The 23,128-nt window shown below is 36.8% G+C and overlaps 1 protein-coding gene across 1 annotated transcript in view; it reads left to right on the plus strand.

The window, feature by feature from the left end:
- LOC127446903 (low-density lipoprotein receptor-related protein 1B-like) overlaps positions 1-23,128 on the plus strand; it is a 491,131-nt gene that overhangs the window by 212,264 nt on the left and 255,739 nt on the right. Inside the window, exons 4-5 of the mRNA XM_051708221.1 lie at positions 16,703-16,822; positions 17,935-18,063. Of these exons, the coding sequence (XP_051564181.1) occupies positions 16,703-16,822; positions 17,935-18,063 (249 nt within the window). The remainder of the gene's footprint in view (positions 1-16,702; positions 16,823-17,934; positions 18,064-23,128) is intronic.

Consider the following 23,128-nt stretch of genomic DNA (forward strand, 5'->3'; position numbering starts at 1 on the left):
ATGTATATGGCATTTACTTCAGCAACAGTAATACATGAACTTTAGTATGTATGAACTTTAATTTGTCAACTAAGGAAGGGGACACCATTTGTAACAATGCTAACAAATCAAATCAACTCCTCAGGGAGGCAGACCCATGGCATGCTTATTAAAATTGAATTAATCTCCAATGACCATGGCTTGTGCTAACATCAGCATCTTAATTTGGTCCCATATTAATTAGGGAGCTCTGAAAACAGGCAAAGGTTTGGATTAAGGCAGGCCTTGGAGAAAGAAAGGTCATGAAGGTCTCCAGAGCTGCCCTGTAATTAGTCCTTATAATGAAGAAAAATACAGATTTCTTGAGCTTTTTACTCAAGTTCATGTTTGCATGGGTGAGTAATCAGAACAGTGTCCAGACCACCTGTGTGTCATCCAACTTCACTTGAATAGAATCTTGCCTCCAAATTAATGGTGGGACATCAAACTGAATCAGCTTGATGTATTTTGTTAGAAAACATTGAAGGACCATATTTACTCACAATGCTGTATTCTCAATGTTGTTTTCAAGCTAGCTAGCTAGCTTTCTCACACAAAGTTATCCAAAGATGTCTCAGCAGTGGCAGTTGACAGATCCTGGCACAGGCAACATAGCCAACTGCCTAAGGCGGCAATGTTCTCTAGGGCTGCACAGGGCGCCACCCACACACAGTTCTCAGACGCACTACGCTGCCATTCGTTTGCCACAGTTTTAATTCATTGTGCCTACTCTTAGTTCTGCCAGGCCTTTCATTGAAAATTAATTCTGGCTAGAGACATGGCCTGGCAGGCATTACAATACATAACTTTTATGTATTGCATATTTAGCTACGTTTTATTAGTAACTTATAGTGTAGCTAACTACCTTTCAAAAGAGTAGCTTGACTATAGTTTAAAGAGATAGTTCACCCAAAAATTACAATTCTCTCATCATTTACCCACCCTCATGCCATCCCAGATGTGTATGACTTTCTTTCTTCTGCTGAACACAAACAAAGAATATTTTAGCTCTGTAGATCCATTTAAAGTGAATGGTGATCAGAACTTTCTAACTCCAAAAATAGCATTAAGGGAGCATAAAAGTAATCCATAAGACTCCAGTGGTTAAATTCATGTCTTCAGAAGTGATATAATAGGTGTGGGTGAGAAACAGATCAATGTTTAAGTACTTTTTTACTATAAATCTCCACTTTTTCAGGGAAAGTGAAAGTGGAGATTTAAATAAAAAAAAATGACTTAAATATTGATCTATTTCTCACACAAAGTGATTGCATCGCTTCAGAATACATATATTAAACCACTGGAGTCGTATGGATTACTTTTATGATGCCATTATGTGCTTTTTGGACCTTCAAAGATTTGGCCACCATTAACTTGCATTGAAATGATCTACAGAGCTGATATATCCTTCTAAAAATCTTTGTTAGTGTTCAGCAGAATAAAGAAAGTGATACACATCTGGGATTGCATGAAAGTGAGTAAATGACGAGAGAATTTTCCTTTTTGGGTGAACTATCCCTTTAACAACTTTATATTGAGTGGCTTGTATATACTACAGTTGTTGACAGGAGGGGCCCCTTTAAAGGAGATTGATCCAGTGGGGCAGGGTAGGAAGTCAATGACTTGGTGACACGTTATTTTGCACAGTATCATGATCTCAAGGACGTTCATAATACACGGAGGAAGACTGGCGCAGCATAGAAGAAAGGTATTCTGGATTTATGGTAGCAATGACAGGGCACAATAAGTATCCAGTGCCCTTTGTCACGCGCTGCCAGCAGTATTCTTTTATCACGACCCTCCTTGATGTGGTCTGGGGTGTCACTGATTTGAAGTGAGATGGAACCTATGTCACAAGGAACTTAAGAGAAATATTCCAGTTTCAGTACAAGTTAAGCTCAATCAACAGCATTTGATGCATAATGTTGGCCACAAAAATTAATTTAGACTTTTTCTTTAAAGGGGTCATGACATACGCTTTTTATTTTATTTTATTTAATTATCTTCCCTGAGGTCCACTTATGATGTTAGTAAGGTTTTTTTCACCAAACAGTCATAATCTAGTCATATATAATAATTTGAAACCCTGTCTCTGGCTCTTTGTCTGAAACACTCGGTGCTGTTTGGCCCTTTAAGACTTCAAACGTAAACGCCCACTGTTGTGATTGGCTAACATCGTGCAGCCCTTCTAATACAGGCATATTTGAAATTTAATCAGAAGAAAATTAACAAACTCCACAACATTATAAAACTACATGTCAGGGTTAACACATAATGTACACCCAACAAATTTCATTTTAATGTATCAAACTGTTCACTCAAGCACAGCAGAAAAGATCAAACAGTCATGACATTTAAAAAAAAAAAAAAAAAAAAAAAAAAACATTAGTGAATAAAATTGGTTACTTACGGTTTTTCGTCCAGTAGTCAAATTTTAACTGCCCTATCTTTCAATAACAGTTCCTTTGCAAAGCCGAATCATATTGTGACTGTTTCACAAGCAATCCACGATGAAATGTTCTGAATACACTAACGTTATACAATCCATAGTGATGTTGGGTGCTTAAACAGGCCAAAGCAGAGATGCTGGCCTTCACATTTTCCTAGTTTGTTTACACACAGGATTGCATGTGTTTCTCCCAGTCAGTGGCAGCAGCAGAATGAGATGCATTTTTGAAAGATGCATTTGTACCTCTCTTAAAATATGGCACACATTGCCGGAAATGCATAAAAACGATCAAAGACGTCCAACGAGTGCATGTTTACAAAAGACCAACAATTAAATATAGCACAGAAGGGAGCAAAAACGGTCAAGGACACCTTCAAAATAGCACTACAGCAAGACAGTGCAGCTGAATGAAACACAATGGGGGCTCCTTTTTAGAGTTATAACTTGAAATCGTGTCTTTTACAAGTGGCACACTATGTATGATAATGGTCAAATCCATGCACGTTTATGTAGAAATTCATTTAAATCCAGACAGGCACATGGAGGTGTCCTGTGTAAGTCCACTTTGGATGAATCTCCAGGCCCATCTCTTTCCTCTTAACCTGTGTGACTGACTGAGCACCAGTGGGTGGGGCCAAGGGTGCAATGATGGAAAAAAATAGGTGTTGATGTCTTAATGAAGAGGCAGTCAAATGCATATGTATTTGGTCCTTGTGATGTCACAAGTTCCACAAATTACAAATGAGCCATTTTTTCAGCTTGGTTTAAATTAGTGTTGGGTTCGAGTCCACCTTAATCGAGTCCGAGTCAAGGCTGAGTCTTTAAACAATCGAGTCCGAGTCAAGTCTGAGTCCAAAAGGGTCAGAGTCAGTCTCATAACAGGCCGAGTTCGAGTCAAGTCCGAGTCCAAATGAATCAGTTCATGAACCGTAAACTCAACATCAATATTTTAAGCTTATTTTAACTTTCACAACTAAGAAAAGACAATTGTCAATATAAATGTAACAAAAACACCTCTATATTTTATGATTAGTTTCCTGCTGAACAAACTTCAAAGTGGTTTCAGAATGAAAGCATATGCTTTAGGTGTATGAAGACAAAACTGTCCTTCAACACACTTTGTTGACATTTCAGTTATTTGTTGCTTGTTCCCCTCCACTCAAACATAGACTAAAAAAAGTGAAAGCTGTGTTAGTCATTACACCAGAGTTGTTATTATTTAAAAAAAAAAAAATTATTTTTTATTTTTTTTATTTTTTATTTCTACTTAATTTTCAATTTGTTCTTTCAATTTAGTTAACTTTTATCTAAAATGATCCCTATCTAAAGAATACATACTGTGATTTCTTTTTTGTCTCTATCTGCCGACTAGTTTGGGAAAATGATGAGTCAACACAGTAGTAATTAGTACGGGCTGAGAAGTTAGACCTCACGACTTGACTGCAAATGCTACATCTGAAAACACTGGTAAAGCCCACTGCTAATATTCGTGGAAAACATGGGGCAGTTCTATGCACTGCTTGTGCACCTAAAACCCTGATCTGTCTGTGTGTTATCTTTAAAAAAAAAAAAAAAAAAAAGATGTATTATAAAAATGTATTTAGTACTAACTTAAAGAAGCTATTTGACAACAGATACTCACATAGTGTATATTCCACAATACAAAATGGTACCTGAATTTAAACAAATGATCCGGTTCAAAAGTTTACATTCCCTTGGTTCTAATAGGATTATTTCACCCAAAAATGAAAATTCAGTCATTGTTTACTCACCCCTGTGTTATTATAACGCCATAGGACTTTCTTTCTTTTTCTTAACACAAAGGGAGAAATTGTGAAAAAAGTTTTTTTGCTCAGTGATGTCACACAGTGGCAGTTTAAAAAAAAATCAGTGACCCTACCAAAAACTGGGACTGTCCTGTGTAATATTATGGGATGTCTGGTCACCCAACCTATAATTAAATTATAAACAAAACATTTCATTCCCCAAAATAACTTCATATTTCGTTGTGCATTTTATTGTGGAAAAAAACTGTAGAAGAACATATTTTAAGCAACTCGTCAATGCTTTTAAAATAGAAAAACAATAAATAGGTTCTGTTTATCTGTTTTTCAGAGTTGCAGTCTGCTTTACCAATAACAATTTTTCTCCATGACTATTTAAAAAGTTACAGTTAATTCATCAAGGACCAGTTTAAGTTGACAACACTGTGTGGACCACAAGAGACTACAGACAGTCAACAGTCCTAAAAAGACTTAATAGCCCAATATTAACACTATTTTTTAGAATTGTTATTTTGATATGTTGTTTTAGTAAACTGTGAGAGATATGATGTGGGTGACTGACTTAATTAAGTTCTTAACCATGATGAAACCACGATGCGAGCACCAGTCTTGTCTGCACAAATGCCACGTGCAATTTTACCAGTTTTCAGGTCTCGTGCCGTGCGAAACTGCCTTGTTTAGTTTCTAGTACATTGGCTACATACCTGTCTTTATGTGTTCATTGTGCCAGCCACATCTGTAATCGATGTTATACAGAAGTCTCTGTAGTAACATTCAAGTGTAATGGTTGACTGAGCGGCTCTGCAGGTGTGTTTGCTCAACACAGTGAAAAACTCTGGCTACGTCTATGACATCAGAGGGTGCTAAAACTGCTTGCAGACAGAGAGTCCATTTCGTTATTTTTATTTATTTATTTTGTTCATTGCATCACAAATCAAATGCCACAGACTTGGTTGACTCTGAAAAAAATCCCGAGTCCCAAAGGATCGAGTCCGAGACAAGTCCGTGTAAAAATGCATCCGAGTCCGTGACAAGTCCAAGTCCATTAAAACTGGACTCGTGACTCGTGACTCGGACTCGAGTCTGAGTCCGAACTCGAGTACCCCAACTCTAGTTTAAATAAATGCTCTTTTTCTATTAAGGATGAAGTTTTCAGTTTTCAGTACGAAGACCTCTTATATTTCAAAAGAGCATGGACAATTTGATTCCTCGTGTCATGACCCCTTTAACTGATCCCGCAATATTCTTTTAAGTGCTTTGCCATGATACAAAATTTAATCTTGGTTGTTTACTTGCTATGTATGTATCACAGACATGATACTATTGTAAAGCTGAAACATGTATTTTTACTTTTATGTTTTTGATGTTAGAATACTTTCACATATCCCAGAGACAACTAAGCGATTTATAGGTTAATTCCCCCAAAAAGTGTTAACACTGTGGTGCTTTCAAAACATTGCTATTTGTTTGAGAAACCCGACCAGTCAGACATACAGTGCATTCAGAAAGTATTCAGCCTTATGCTAAAATGCTTTATTTTTATTTTATTTTTCATATCAGTCTACACTCCATACCGCATAATGACAAAGCAAAAACCAGATTTGTGATAACTTTGCAAATGTATTGAAAATAAAAAACTGAAATATCACATTGACATAAGTATTCGGACCTTTAACTCAGTACTTAGTTGAAGCACCTTTGGCAGCGATTACAGCCTCAAAACTTTGTGGGTATGATGCGACAAGCATTGCACACCTGGATTTGGGGATTTTCTGCCATTCTTCTCTGCAGATTCTCTCAAGCTTTGTCAGGTTGGATGGTGACCGTCGGTGGACAGCCATTTTCAGGTCTCTCCAGAGATGTTCAATTGGGTTCAAGTCCGGTCTCTTGCTGGGCCACTCCAGGACATTCACAGAGTTGTCCCTAAGCCACTCTTGCATTGTCTTGGCTGTGTGCTTAGGGTAATTGTCCTGTTGGAATGTGAACCTTCGGTCTAGTCTGAGGTCCTGAGCGCTCTGGGCCAGGTTTTCATTAAGGACATCTCTGTATTTTGCTGCTGTAACCCTGACCAGTCCCCCAGTCCCTGCTGCTGATAAACATCCCCACAAGATGAGATGCTACCTCCACCATGCTTCACCATTGGGATGGTATTGCGCAGGTGATGAGTGGTGCCTGGTTTCCACCAGACATGACACTTGGAATTGAGGCCAAACAGTTCAATCTTCATTTCATCAGACCAGAGAATCTTGCTTCTCACAGTCTGAGAGTCCTTTAGGTGCTTTTTTTATGTGGCTTGCACTGAGGAGAGGCTTCCGTCCAGCCACTCTGCCATAAAGCCCAGATCGGTGGAGTGTTGCAGTAATGGTTGTCCTTCTGCAAGTTTCTCCCATCTCCACACATGATCTCAGGAGCTCAACCAGAGTGACCATCGGGTTCTTGGCCACCTCTCTTACCAAGAATCTTCTCCCCGATTGTTCAGTTTGGCCAGTCGGCCAACTCTAGGAAGAGTCCTGATTGTTCCAAACTTCTTCCATTTAAGAATTATGGAGGCCACTGTGCTCTTTGGAACCTTCAATGCAGCTGATTTTTTTTTTTTTTTTTGTAGAACTGTGCCTCGACACAAACCTGTCTCTGAGCTCTGCAGGCAGTTCCTTTCACCTCATGGCTTGTTTTTTGCTCTAATATGCATTTTCAGCTATGAGACCTAATATAGACAGGTGTGTGCCTTTCCAAATCATGTCCAATCAATTTAATTTTGCCACAGGTGGACTCAAATCAAAGTGTAGAAACATCTTAGTGTTCACAGTCCATGATTACTTTAATCAATGAGTGAAAGTGTCAAATAACAGGACGGTTACTGAGATTAAGGGAGTAGTATTCGGCTGGTCATGTGATTCTAACATGGCAGCCTCCATCTGCAGACCCTCTCCATGTAGAATAAAACAGCTTTTACAAGGTTACTGATATGACTGGAGTCTTCATTTTAATGTGAGTGGTTATGATGTCCTACATATATTGAAAAAACACAATTCATGTCTTTAGGAGTTAAACTTTTTAGTGAGGAAAAGATTACTGAGTGCACCTTTAATATGCAGAGACAGCTATACTGTAAGTAAGCCATTCATATTTTAATTTTCTTGAAAACTATAAACACTTTTCACCCTTTTGTCCCAACACAACACATTGACTCAACCAGTAGCATGAGTTGGGGCACAACTATCTGTTTGTTTGATCAACGTCAGACAGGGGATTCAGAAGGCTGTTGGAAAACATATGTTTATTTTTGCAATTCCGTTCACAGAAATATCACACTTAGTCAAAGTCTTAGTATGTCAGACCTAATAGTCTCTTATAACTAATTTAAATATAATTTTCTTACTCTTTGTAGTTTGCTTCAGGTAATTTAATACATTATTTGTTAGATACCATGAAAAAATAACTTGACACTTGATATTTAATGCTGCTCTTCCTCTAATATGATTTCGGCTTATTTCTGTGTAACTCTGTATAGACAGCTGTGACATTTTTATTCATCACTGGCCGACTTATTGTTGTGAATATCCTACAGTATGGCTCTGTGTCTGGTCACGAGAGAGCGCTGATGTTTGAAAGCAGATACAAGGATTAGTCCTGGATATCTGTCGGCCTACTGACTCAATGCTTTGTTTGGGCTTTGTCTTCACAGAGCAGGATGCAAATTAAAAGTTCATGAATGCAGCTGCTCAAAGTTATGGGGTATGAAAAGCAAGATCAGTGCTTAAACTAGTGATCCTCTTCAGGATTATAAAAGGGGAAAAAGTCTGTTAGGGTGAAGTTTGTAATTTTTTCACTTCTCCAGTGCTCTCCACTTGGCATTACTAGTGTTGGGGAGAACTTAACTAAGAGTAGCAATGCTACTAACTTAATATTTTTCAGTAGCGTTATGGTAGTTAGGCTGTTTTCACAATAGTGTAGCTTTTCCAGTAACAAGCTAACTTTCCAACGAGTAGCGTTGTAGCGTCACATTGTATTGTGAATGGAGTAATCAAACGCACTCACCTAAATTGTCTTCACCCTCACATTTAGCACTGTGAAAACCAAATTATTTAAGGTACTTGGTTCTTTCGGACAGTTCCAATAACTTTGGATGGTTCATGTAAATAAAGTAATTCACATAAATGATTAAATCATTCACTTGAGCCCTGCGCAGCCTTAAAAGAACTTGTCTTCTTTCTTGAAGATAAATATTTTGTGTATTGCTACTGTTTATAACTGTTACGTTATTTCCCAGTCTAGGGTAGGGGAATAAGTAATAAAAAGTTGATAGAATAATAACATTTAAAATGCTGGCTAGAAGTGTCTCCTCTCCTATCCCAGCACTACACCACCACACAGGTTTCCTTAAAAAATTTGAGCTTTTATTTACAGTCATTAAAGGAAGCAACAAAAGACTTCAGGAGGGGTCCAGACCAAAATAAAAAACATAAAATATGTAGCTGCCCGGAGAAAATAGTTTAAATAGCCTAGAACATAAAAGAAACAAATGCACAGAATGCTTATTATATTTTGATTCAGTTATATTAATGTTTTCTAGTTCATTAGCATATGAAGCATACATTTATGTTCAATTTAGTGTTATCACCCTGTTTGTTTAACCCATATGAAAATTATCCATGGTTTTACTATATTAATACTGTAGTATCGTATCTTAACCATTACTATCGTAGTATTGTAGTAACCATGACTGTAACCGTGGTTAGTTGGGGTTACTACATTTTTACTACAAATAAATATCATGCTTAACTATGGTTACTGTAGTAAAATCGTGGTTATTTTCCATAAGAGGTATCACCCTAATTAAATATACAGTATAACTATGAAGTGATATTATTGAGTACTGCAGTCAGAACTGATTGGATATCTGATTACTGATTTGCAATATCATGCGATTGTTATTTACACACACACACCCACACACACACACACACACACAGACACACACATATGTATTATTAATAGCTATATTAATAGCTTCAATGTTGTTAGCTACTTTTTGTTAGTAACTTTTAAATGGTACGTCAACTCTAAGTAGCTTGACTATACAGTATAACTATGAGGTGATATTATTGAGTACTGCAGTGAGAACTGATGGATATCTGATTACTGATTGCAATATCATGTGTGTATATATATATATATATATATATATATATATATATATATATATATATATATATATATATATATATATACAGTACTGTGCAAAAGTCTTAGGCACATAAGATGTTTCACAAAAGCGTTTGTCTTAAGATGGTTATTTATATCTTCAGCTTTAGTGTGTCAATAGGAAATATAAATGTTAAGACTCCCAAACATTACTTTTGCAAATATAAAAGATTAGAACAGAAGAACAGGGAGCCCTGCAACAGATGTCATGGCCCCCACAAAGCCCCCCACTGAACATCGTGTCTGTCTAAGATTACAAACAGAGACAGAAGCAATTGAGACAGCCTAAACAGACAAAATCCTATCTGCCAACAACCAAGAAAAACTGTGTCCAGGTGTACCTAGGAGAATTGGTGCTGTTTTAAAGGCAAAGGTGGTCACCCCAATATTGATTTAGCTTTTTTTATGTTTACTGGACTTTGTATGACATTAAGTGATAAATGAAAACTATTTATTTCATTATTTTTGAAGACATCCTCACTATGCAATATTTTGCACAAATGCCTAAAACTTTTGCACAGTACTGTGTATATATATATATATATATAAATATATATATATATATAAAAACAATATCACACGAGCAAGAGTACCGTAGGTAATCACAGCAGTGCTGATTTAGGGCCATGTAGCACGATTGCGAGTGTGACGGAGCGTGTGCGATCACCTGTTGCCACACCCAAGCAGAGATGCTGTCAGCTTTCTGAAGATCAGCTTTCTCAGTGGAAAAGTAGCTGTCCAAGCGGAGGTATTTCTCCCTATTTCGTGGTAGCCAATGTCAAAGAGTCTTTCACTATAGAAACTGCAATCTTCTCTGCCATTTTGAACAGTGTGTCCACTCCAATGTGGAAAGTCCGATAAGAGGTAAGCGCCTTCAGTTTGTGTAATTAATCAGTCTGTTGTGTCTCTCAGCTGTGATGAGCCATAATGCTGAAGTTGTTCGTTTAAAGCCGTTTAAAGCTATTTCCCAGCTTTAGTAGTGTAGTAATACAAGCGATCACAGAGTGCTGTATGTAAACACTGGCTGACGCGGATTCACTTCACGTCACTTAACTGGCTCATATTACACATAAAAATGATCTTTATATATATATATATATATATATATATATATATATATATATATATATATATATATATAACATTTGGAAAGAAGAACTATTTCTGTTATCAAGGATAGCAAAATGTATTATGTTCGGGATCAATTTGACCACAGGAATAACAAACACAATTTCAAAATTTAGAAGGATTTTATTTGTAAAACAGAACATCATCATCATCTGAACATCAGTAAGGAACACATAACAGTTCTTTATTTACAGAAATTTGAGCATTGTGTCAGGGATTGTTCTATGCTACTGTAAGTGCTATATATGCAAATATGTATGTGTGAGATAGTAAAAAAACAAAGTTACGTAGTCACCAAAATGAGTTTTACAGAATACGAACAGCATAGAGAGAATATGAACAGCATATTATTTTTCCTACAACCCACCAGAAGGTAAGGTCCAGCCTTTTGTCTGCACTACTGTGCACATGATGTGCAGAGCGTGTGCGTGCTCCTTGCAGACGTATTTCCTGCATTTCACACAGTGAAAGTCTGCAAAAAAAGAAATGTCCCTTTTTCAGGACACTGTATTTTAAAGATAATTTTGTAAAAATCTAAATAACTTTACAGATCTTTATTGTAAAGGGTTTAAACAATGTTTTCCATGCTTGTTCTATGAACCATAAACAATTAATGAACATGCACCTGTGGAACAGTCGTTAAGACACTAACAGCTTACAGATGGTAGGCAATTAAGGTCACAGTTATAAAAACTTGGGACACTAAAGAGACCTTTCTACTGACTCTGAAAAACACCAAAAGAAAGATGCCCAGGGTCCCTGCTCATCTGTGTGAATGTGCCTTAGGCATGCTGCATGGAGGCATGAGGACTGCAGATGTGGCCAGGGCAATAAATTGCAATGTCCGTACTGTGAGACGCCTAAGACAGCACTACAGGGAGACAGGAAGGACAGCTGATCATCCTCGCAGTGGCTGACCATGTGTAACAACACCTGCACAGGATCTGTACATCCGAATATCACACCTGCGGGACAGGTAAAGGATGGCAATAACAACTGCCCAAGTTACACCAGGAATGCACAATCCCCCAATCAGTGCTCAGACTGTCCGCAATAGGCTGAGAGAGGCTGGACTGAGGGCTTGTAGGCCTGTTGTAAGGCAGGTCCTTACCAGACATCACCGGCATCAACGTGGGCACAAACCCACCTTTGCTGGAACAGACAGGACTGGCAAAAAGTGTTCTTCACTGACGAGTTGTGGTTTTGTCTCACCAGGAGTGATGGTCGGACTCGCGTTTATCGTCGAAGGAATGAGCGTTACACCGAGGCCTGTACTCTAGACTTTGTTCAGGGACACATTATTCCATTTCTGTTAGTCACATGTCTGTGAAACTTGTTCAGTTTATGTTCATACAAATATTTACACATGTTAAGTTTGCTGTAAATAAAAACAGTTGAAAATGAGAGGACGTTTCTATTTTTGCTGAGTTTATATATATATATATATATATATATATATATATATATATATATATATATATATATATATATATAGCTTCAATGTTGTTAGCTACTTTTTGTTAGTAACTTTTAATTTATCTGTGTCCTTTTTTTTTTTTTTTTAAGAGTAGCTTGACTGTTGTTTAAACACTTTATAAGTTATGAGTAGCATGTAGCTCTGGAAATAAACAAAGTAACTTCCACAACACTGGGTATCACCCAATGAGACTGCAAAAAATAAGGACAATTTTCAAACACATTTCCTGAAAAATCCCATTTGTCTTTCATTGGTTTGACAAACTGAAAGGCTACAAAAACTGTTAAGACAATGTTTACATGCCATGCTGGGGTTTCCCAAATGACAGTTAGCCAACTATGGCAAGTTCCATTATTACCAACATAGTTCAAAGTTTTGGTGTTTCCCGAAACCACAGTTCCGATGAATATTCGCAAACAGCATCACAAATTGTGTGGTTGGAACTCTTTACCTGTGGTTAGAAGCTTAGTTCCTTGTTAGTTTTCTGTGTGGACATAATTGTTCTTCTCTGAGACTTCTATGCAGTATCTTATATTAAATATTTATCTTTCATTCTGTCAAGACTTTTACAACTTTTACATGCACTCAAGAAAACTGCTTACTCTGGGGTTTTGCAGAAAGCGGCGATCTGAAACGTAATGTAAATCTAAAGCTGTTAAATAAATTAAAAGGCTGTTAAGAGAAAGCACTTCTAATACACACGGTTTCTGTCAGAGAACACGGCTTTTGTGTCCATGGTAACGCTTACCAGTAAACATAAGCGTAGTTCTAGCGGGATACTTGCAGCTGTACATCATTATGCCATTAACTAGTTAGCTCCTAGCCAATCATACCAGCCATTGCTTTAAAAGCCTGCTTACAATCTACCACTTTGCTGTTTCAGTGTGCCAACACGGCAACCTCCACCTCCCCACCACCACCAGTCGAGTCCCATCCTGCACGGGGGTAGTCTCCTCTTCCCCTGCCTCATGTCTTTGGCATGATCTAATGGTTCGAGTAGCAATCTCATCTGACCACCAGACAGGGCTTGCGCCAAAAGAGAAAATATGTTCTGTGATTCAATATCATTTCATCAAATGTATGTCATGTCAACTTTACTAAGTCACGAGTCTTTCTGATAGAAGTGCATGTTCGTATGTGCTCAAGTGCGTCAGGGGAACCTGGAGTCTGATGTAAAGGGAAACCCCTCTATTGCATCGCATTGTATCTGTCGCATACACAGTGCACGCCACTTTCATGTCTTCAGTTGCTTTCTCGCAATTAACAGCTTTTATACGTGTACATGAGTACATGTACATGAGCTTTTAAAATGTAATATCTACACAAATTATTTCTCCACCCCCCTGCATAACGCATTTACGACACCTCTATATTGTTGAATCAATGTGGTTTGAACGATGGATCTGCGACATAGTTTCTATGGTTTCGGTAAACAGTCATGACTAGCTAGTTAATTTCTCATACGATGCATCGCACTATGGTGGTTAAGCAGTGAGATATGTCGTTGTACGGGAAATGCACCCCTGGTTGGACAATGAAACAAACAGTGGAATGTTTTGATAGCGACACAAAGCCACAGTTACACTTTTCACTGCAATAAACCTACAAATTGCTTAATAATTATATATGTCTTTGCAGATTAAGGTGCCATAGAATATTAGTTTAAAGAATAATAGGGTGGTGATGTTTATCTTTTGACACATGTACAGTGTTAGTCAGTAATTGCATATTTAGCCAGAGCTCAACATTCCATTAATTTTTGACAAGAGGCAGTGTAAAATATTTCTCTTGATGTTGTGGAAATGTCCTCAATTTTGATGGTTGATGGAATTGTACACCTTATGCTTTCCTCACAAAACGTATATTTTCAAGATACACCCTGAACATTATTCATTGATATTCTTGATTCATCCAAAACAGCCTGTGATTTTACACAAAGACAGCTTCATCTAACCATGTCACTGGTGTTGCTGCTAAAAGATCTCATGAAAAATTACTGAAAACATCTGATGAACCATACCTGTATGAGCACGGCAGCTAATTGCATTTAGCTACTGTTGATTTTTAAAGCTTTTGAAAACCATTTGGAAAAGTGGGAAAGCACAATAAAATGTCTGCTTTTGTGTCTTTGTTTCAATTCCAACAAATATAGGCTTATATCATAATGGGTTTGAAATTATAAAGATTTATATATATATATATATATATATATATATATATATATATATATATATATATATATATATATACAAACATAATGCTTGATTCTATGATTCTAGTTAATGATTATAATCAGGCACCAGATGTAAACTTGAAAGAACAGATTTGCATACATTCATCTGACCCGTAATTGATGTTTAGCAGTAGCATGTCTTTACATTGTTGAAGGAAAGATTCTTTTTGAGAGCTCATCATTTCAGATCTTATTTGCACTGTTTTTTGAGGCTGGTAAATTGGTAGTCTTTGTACTAAGTGTAATTGTGCAGTTGATTCCACACCCACAAATGTTAGAAGAGTGCAGTGAACAATAGCCGGTTGGGTCTCTTGCTTTTCTCAAGAACTGGCATATGATTTATTATGTGACAGGCAGACAGGGGGTTTCAGAGACGTGATGATGTGGCCTTTGTTGCTTGCACTGTATGAAAATAATTTTAGGTTGTTGCACTAGTCCACTGAGAGCTTGCAGAGAGAATGACAGGCTGCACAGCGAGGAAGGCTGATCAAAATAAAAAAATAAAAAACTTGGAAGTGAATTTTAGGGTCGTCTTGGTAGAAAATTGTCATGTTATGTTCATTTTGTCAGATATTCCACACACAAAATACAATGTATTTTTGAGATTGCCATTGTCAAGTCACTGTATTGTACAGTATGCAATGTGTCTGATATCAAAGAGCTCACAGTGAGATAACATTTAACAAATACGAAAGTAAGTGACTTTTAATTATATAATTGAAATGTTCTGAGCATTTTGTTTTTATTATCTTTTAGTTTTTATCAGTGGCGGCCCTTCAGAACAGTTGTTTTAATAAATTTACCAGTCACACTTTATATTGGGTGTCTTTTACTTCTGTGTACTTACATTAAATACATACAATATTATGTATTTACTGTGTAACTACATTTTGTTCTGCAAAATTCTCACAAGATTCACATCTGCTGCTACTGAGGTTAATGTATGGGTAGGTTAAGGAGTATAGGGTTGGGAGTTTGAGTTAGGTTTTAGAATAAGGGCTGGGTTAGGGTTAGGGTTAAGGTTAACAGTGTAATAACAAATGTAATTAAATGAGGGTACTTTAAATGTAATTACAATGCAACAATTAATTTGTACATAATAAGTACATTCTATCACATGCTTAAGTATATAGTAGCTAAGGACACCTAATATAAAGTGGGACCAATTTACCTACTAACATACATAACTCAGATGCCTTTAGTAGAAAAATATGTATTTGTTATACAATGTACAGTATGTATACATTATATGCATTTTTCAGTTTTAATCACTGTATGAATTAGCATGAATTCCAGAGGAGGCTGTCAGCATAAATCCTCCTCTCATTAGTAAACTGACCAATCAAAATGGATATTCAAATCATGCAGAGCCATCTGCTTCTATTCAAAATGAAGCCAAAAAAGGCAAAATGGAGGCAAAATGATATTTCTGCATTTATAACCAATCATTAACAGAGGTAATCAATCAGCTTTCAGTATCATCATCAAACCTGCTTATGGTTAACCGACAGGTGAAGAGAAACATAACAATTATTGTAGGATCTTAAAACACATGAAAGACTGAACGACCATATATAAATATATAAATTTGACTCAATGAAACAGGGGAGGATGGAGTTCCCATCACACATATTATCATGTGAGTAGATGTTGCTGTTGGAATGGGGCTCTCCATTCATTTATAAATGTTTGCATTGATCATAGTCTGTAGATGGCACTTCAGGAATTGTTCCGTGCATTTACTGTATTGACAAAAGTTGGGTTGGTGATCAGAAGAAATATAACATATCGGTAGTTATCTAGACTATTTTAAAATATCAGGGGAAGGAGATCATATGTGTACAGGAGCAATACCAGCAAAAAATATATAATAAAACATGATATTAAAAACTCACTGAAATCTTTTATTGGTTTGATCTTTCAATACTGATTTACATATTTTCCTCCCTGAAATTCCCCCAAGGACCGCCACTGCCAAATACATTTTTATATTTGCCCTATACAGTATGAGCATTTTGGGTTGTAAATAAAACTGCATTGAACCTAATAGCTAGTTGCGTACAACTCTTTTGTAGCCGGTTGACTGAATTTGGAGCGCTGCAGATAAGGAACACATGCTAAAAGCTTCTGCAGGTCTCCACACAAAACCTTATTTTTTTTTCTATTCTCATAGAATTTTCAACAGAGTACTTGGGCATTTCTTCTAATTTCATGTGTGTGGAGCACCTCTCTGATTCCACCGGCACAGAGCTCTATTGATCCCCGCCTCTGGCTCACAACTGTCAGTGTGCACTGGCACATCCTTTTGCTGATGGCAAGGAAGGGCTTTTAGAGGAGTGAAATCAAAAAGCAATTTGCATGTTTTTCTCTCCATCTCCAACTCTTTCTCTCTCTCTCTCCTCCTACAGAACTCCTGTCAGCCTGTCATGAGCTGCATTGCCGTTACGGCTGCATCATGACCAGAAACGGCACATTCTGCTTCTGTGCAGATGGATTTGAGGTGGGAGAAGATGGGCGAAGCTGCAGAGGTGGGCACTCTTAGGGTTGCACCAGGCAACATCTTCACAGACCCACGTTTACAACTGGTATTAAAGGGATAGTTTGTCCAAAAATGAAAATTCTTTCATTTACCTCTTGTTTTTCCAAACCCATATGAGATTCTTTCTTCCTGGGAACACAAATGGAAATTTTAGGCAGAATATTAGGCTCAGTCACTGTTAGTTTTCATTATATGAAAAAAAAGAAAAAAGAAAAAAAAAAGAAAAAAGAATGCAGTGAAAGTGAATAGTGACTGAGACCAACATTCTGCTTAACATCTCCTTTTGTGTTCCATGTAAGTAAGGAATTTAAATGGATTGGGAACAACAAAAGGTGAGTATGGTAAATGAAGACAGAATTTTTATTTTTGGGTGGACTATCCCTTTGATACCAGGTGTAAACCGAGCCATCTCCTCAGATGAAGGATCGGCTTTGGACAATTAATAGGGGAGGGGTCTTTCTCTGGGGTGTCTTTTCACACCTCCATCCTGTTTTATTTGACACATGGCATTGACTCCAGAGAGGTCAAAGTGATTTCTTGGCCTTGTTTGGCTTAAATCATACCTTCTAAATTAACCTTTTTTGGAACTTGATGATAGATTTGATTATTACTGATAAATGCCCTCCATTTGTAACCTAAATCCCCCCTCTCTACTAATTTTCTCTCAGTGCCCCCTGACACCCTTTGAACGCCTCCATTGAGAACCCCTGCTATAAGGGCTGTATGTTGTACTTGATCATGAAACATCATGCATAGACACTCTATAACCATTTTCCCCAGTAGCAGAAATCAGTCTGCAAAAGGAAGTTGTTTAACAGGGAAAAGATTTCTCTCTTTACAGTGGTGGACATTTCCACTGAATTTACTCCAGACTGCATGCAAGTAAAGCAAGACTAATCAGTAAATCACCATTGGAACATTATGCCGTGCTCCAGCCTAAACAGGCAAAGCTCTGGAGACCGGTAGGAGGCAGGGCTGGCCCAGAGATGCACAGTTGCATAGGGAGAAGCCACCGAGAGGCCACATTAAGTGGATTTTATGTATTTGGGTTATGTTTGAGCACACCTAATTTGTCATAAATGACTCTTCCTCTGTGTACAGATCATGATGAATGCACCGTGTACGGGACATGTAGCCAGACCTGCATGAACACCTATGGGTCATACCGCTGCAGCTGTACAGATGGGTACAGCCTGCAGCCCAACAGGCGCTCCTGCATAGCCAAACACGGTAAGAATGTGGTAAATTAATTACCTGAGATCTGCATAAGCTGCTCGAAATTAAAAAGAAAGACTCAAAACAACAAAACATATATTATAAAATGGATAGTTCCTTCTCTAAATTCTAAATTGAATATCCACATTCAAAGTCCTTAAAATAATAAAAGAGACAATATATGCATTATTTTGACTGCACATCAATTGAATTCATTATTAACCCTTAAATGCATTGTAATTTCCCCAAACACTTACATATTCGGGTCTTTAGAGACCCAGCACTAACAGTATATCTATCAAAAATGGATGTACAAAATGCCCAGATAGTGTCAAATTGTAAAAATATTTTCAAGACAATTAGAAACCAATAAAATAAAATATATTTTGATGTTTTATTTTTCATAAATTAAAGAGATAATGCAACAAATCAGGACAAATCAAGAACAGGATTAATTATTTTCACACTGAAATTTCATGAGATGCAACTGGCTGTCAAACACATATTGAGCTAAACATAATACATAATCTTCACATGTGTAATGTATGTGTAACTTATGTGTAGCTTATGTGTATCTTATGTGTATTTTGTCAGGCACTTATTGAGTCTAAATAGATGCACAACTTACATTATTTAAGTAGTACACCCAAATGACAATAGTCATATCATACTTCTCATGTGTTTTACTTGCTGTAAGTTTAATTCAATGCTGTTTCTTTGTCAAACAGCAACGTCAAATGTAAATCAAGTCAATCACTGAAACAACAGCGCTACCTTGAAGTAAAAAATAACATGTAAATTATGTACGTGTATACGCATATAAAATACTGATAATTCACCATTGTTGATAGTTCACTGTTGCACAGAAAGTCAACATGAAATAGCATTTATTTGTATGAATATAGTACTAATTTCTCTTGTAATACACAAATAAATTAATATCCTGTTATAGTAAACTTAAATAGATATGAAACAATAGCAAAAAAATAAAAAATAAACAAAAAAAAACCTTGGACCCTATTCACTTTTGATACTTAAACCATTTATTTATTTATTTATTATTTTATTTTGGCATTTTTTGTGTGTCACACTATTTATATGAGACATATTGAAGACTACTAAAGAGGTGTGGTTACAACTCCAAAAAATGGATGAGGTACAGGGGGTGGAATGAGGTCCCGAGGGATGCGTTTAAGGGTTAAGGTGGCACGTTGTCCTATTGCAATAGGAAATTCAATGGGAAATGTAGAAACAGTTCTGCCCACTGATAGCCAAGCAAATGTATCTACTGTGGTATAAACAGTATAGCAAAACCATTTACTGTCACACCCAGCCCTAAAATAGTTTATTTCCTAGACGCCCAACACTACAAACAACAGCAAAACAGAACTCTCTTTTATAGAATAAACAAGCACAATTCATTAATCATACATTTTCTATGTCATTCTTCTCAGTTCTCACCAAATAAACGGCATTTATTTCCGGGAAGGTTACAGACAAGTTTGTCTCACCAAATAATATATTGGTTCAAAAACAGCTTTCAAGGATCATTTGTGAGTCCAGACTCAACCATACATTTTAGCCTTCCACTCTCACGAGGACCTGAAGATTGAAACCGTTTGCATTGGAAATTCCACCACAGTCCTGATATCAGTGTTGTTGTGCCAAGGGACAGAAATAATGGAGCTATTGCTGGAAGATAAGCCAAGCATTGTGGATTAAGCTGCATTTTATGAAGAGCAGTGCCTAAAGGACAGGCATTCTCTGTTTTTATCAGGCCCTGTCAGTGATTACTCACCTAGTGGCACCTGCCTGTGAGAGTGCATCCCCACCAGCCAGAAATCCAATCAAGTTAATAATTGAAACGTCTGCTTTGAAATAAGAGGGCTTTTTTAGGGAAAACAGTCACTACAATTCTAAATGGATTCTAATTCTTTTTAAAGATTGGTCATTTGTTTTGAGTAAGGTCATTGTGGTTGTTTTAATAAAAAGCTTGATTCAGTCCTACACTGTTACAGTTGTACTCAAAAGTTTGCATACCCTTGGAAAATTGGTAATATATGTACCATTTTTAAAGAAAACATGAGTGAGCAGGCAAAACACATTTCTTTTATTTCTTATGGGATTCATATTCAACTGTAAGTTATAACAGAATGGCACAATCATAAAACAAAACATGGCAACAATGAAAAAAAAAGAAATGACCCCTGTTCAATAGTCTGCATACCCTTAGTTCTTAATACTGTGTATTGCCCCCTTTAGCATCAATGACAGCATGCAGTCTTTTGTAATAGTTGTCTATGAGGCCCCAAATTCAAGCAGGTGGTATAGCTGCCCAGTCGTCTTGGCAAAATGCCTCCAGGTCACGCAAAGTCTTTGGTCGTCTTGCATGAACCGCAAGTTTGAGATCTCCCCAGAGTGGCTTGATGATATTAAGGTCAGGAGACTGTGATGGCCACTCCAGAACCTTCACCTTTTTCTGCTGTAACCACTGGAGGATCAACTTGGCCTTGTGCTTAAGATCATTGTCGTGCTGGAAAGTCCAAGAGTGTCCCATGTGCGGCTTTCGTGCAGAAGAATGCAAATTGTCTGCCAGTATTTTCTGATAACATGCTGCATTCATCTTGCCATCAATTTTCACAAGATTCCCCGTGCCTTTAGAGCTCACACACCCCCAAAACATCAGTGAGCCACCACCATGCTTCACAGTGGGGATGGTATTCTTTTCACTATAGGCCTTGTTGACCCCTCTCCAAACATAGGGCTTATGGTTGTGACCATAAAGCTCTATTTTGGTCTCGTCTGGCATGATTTAACTGGGCTTTTTTGTGGCATTGGCGCAGTAAAGGCTTCTTTCTGGCAACTCGACCATGCAGCTCATTTTTGTTCAAGTATCATCGTATTGTGCTCCTTGAAACAACCACACTTTCTTTTTCCAGAGCAGCCTGTATTTCTCCTGAGGTTACCTGTGGGTTTTTCTTTGTATCCAGAACAATTATTCTGGCAGTTGTGGCTGAAATCTTTCTTGGTCTACCTGACCTTGGCTTGGTATCAAGAGATCCCCGAATTTAGTGATAGTTCTTTTCTGCTCCCCATGGCTCAGTATCTAGCCTGCTCAGTGCATCCACGTGAGAGCTAACAAACTCATTGCCTATTTATACACAGGCACTAATTGCAATTTAAAAAGCCACAGGTGTGGGAAATTAACCTTTAATTGCCATTGTCTGTAACAAGGCCAAACATTCAAAGGTATTGAAAGGCCATTTGGGTGATTTCTGTTATCATTATGATTTAAAAAGGAGCCAAACAACTATGTGATGATAAATGGCTTCATATGATCACTATCCTTAAATATTTTTTTTTTTTTTTGCATGATCAGTCATATTTTCAAAATCAATACCAAAATTTCACAATTTCTGCCAGGGTATGCAAACTTTTGAGCACAACTGTAAATAACTTGTTTTTTTTTTTTGTTGTTTTTTTTTTTTCTACAGCTGTAAGGATTTGTATTAAATTGATACTTATTTGGGTTAAATTGACTCTCAATAATTAACAATATAGTAATGTATAAGTTAATAAGCATGTGTTAATAAACACGTGTATGTGTGCAAGATGCCTGTAAAATAGAGCAATTAAGCATTTCTCAGCTCTTTGTGACATTTTTATTCAGTATACCCCATCAGGAAATGTCCTACTTTTCAAGGCCCATAATGACATTTGCAGGCTTGCTGTTGTAAACCAATCACTGCATAAATGAATCATTTTAAGCATACACAACTCATGAATAGAGTATGTTACAATATGGGTTAGGTGAGAGGCCCTCAAAGGTTACCTTGTGCAAAGCAGTTTGTGACCTACAAAGATGATGTGTCCTTGTATATCTATTGGTACAGTGCACTGGAACCAGTATGCACGTGTTTAAAATTGAACAGGGATTATGCCACTGTACACCATAGTGGGAAATAGCTAGCAGGCAGCTGCATGCCTTGCTTGCTGCTACAGTAGATAGTGAATACGTCCCGCTTTTAATCAATGTGACTGCTTTCCTATGAGGAATAAACTGAATATCATTACCCATAAACTTAACTGAACTTGGTGCTCACCCACATTAATATTAATTTAGCAGAAGGAGGTTGTGGCACTGTGATAGCTATGGGGTTTCCATTAGATGTAAAAGCTCCTGCATATAAATTTCAGTGCATCTACACTCCCTGGCAATCTGATGGGGGCATACTGCATATGGCATGACCATTAGAAATGTGAATGTTTAAGAAGACTCCTAAAACAAAGTACACTACAAAATAATATAAAATATAACTGTTTTGTCAGTTTCTTTTGTGTTAGTCATAATTAAACACAGACAATGCAGGGTTATTTTGACCTCCAAAAGTGAACTGCAACTGATAGCGTAATGAATAAATTAATAGATCAATAAATAAAATCTCTTCATTGGTCATTTAAAATATAAAATAATAATAATAATAATAATAATTTTAAATTGTAAAAATGGTTAAAATTAATAAAATAATAATAATAATAATAATAATAATAATAATAATAATAATAATAATAACACTAGTACTATTACCACCACTACTACTACAACAACTACTACCACTACTACTACTAATACTACTACTAATAATAATAAATAAATCAGATCAGACAAAAAATAAAATAAAAAATAAATCAGACACATTTGTCTGAAACTGTATATTTATGAGTGGTGTGAATTTTGTTTAAAATATTAAAACAAAAATAATAATACAGCATTTTAACAGTGTGCCAATGAACCCCACAACCTGTGCCAGACATCCCAGTGTTTGGGTAAATGATGCAATATTACTTTGACCTTCAAACGTGCAACCACCTGCCTGTTCTGCATTAATTTGTCTTTGTTTTTTAATATATATAACACAATGTGCATCTTTGACATGAACACATGCATATTTCCAAATAGAATTTCATGCTTCAGTTACATGTTAGAATGCCCATCATTTAGGTTTAATATATTTTGCCATACCACACATTAAATGATAAATGGTTGATGATGGATGATTATCTTTTGTTGGTAACCTTC

The sequence above is a fragment of the Myxocyprinus asiaticus genome, chromosome 10 (assembly GCF_019703515.2).
Source record: "Myxocyprinus asiaticus isolate MX2 ecotype Aquarium Trade chromosome 10, UBuf_Myxa_2, whole genome shotgun sequence".
NCBI lineage: Eukaryota > Metazoa > Chordata > Actinopteri > Cypriniformes > Catostomidae > Myxocyprinus > Myxocyprinus asiaticus.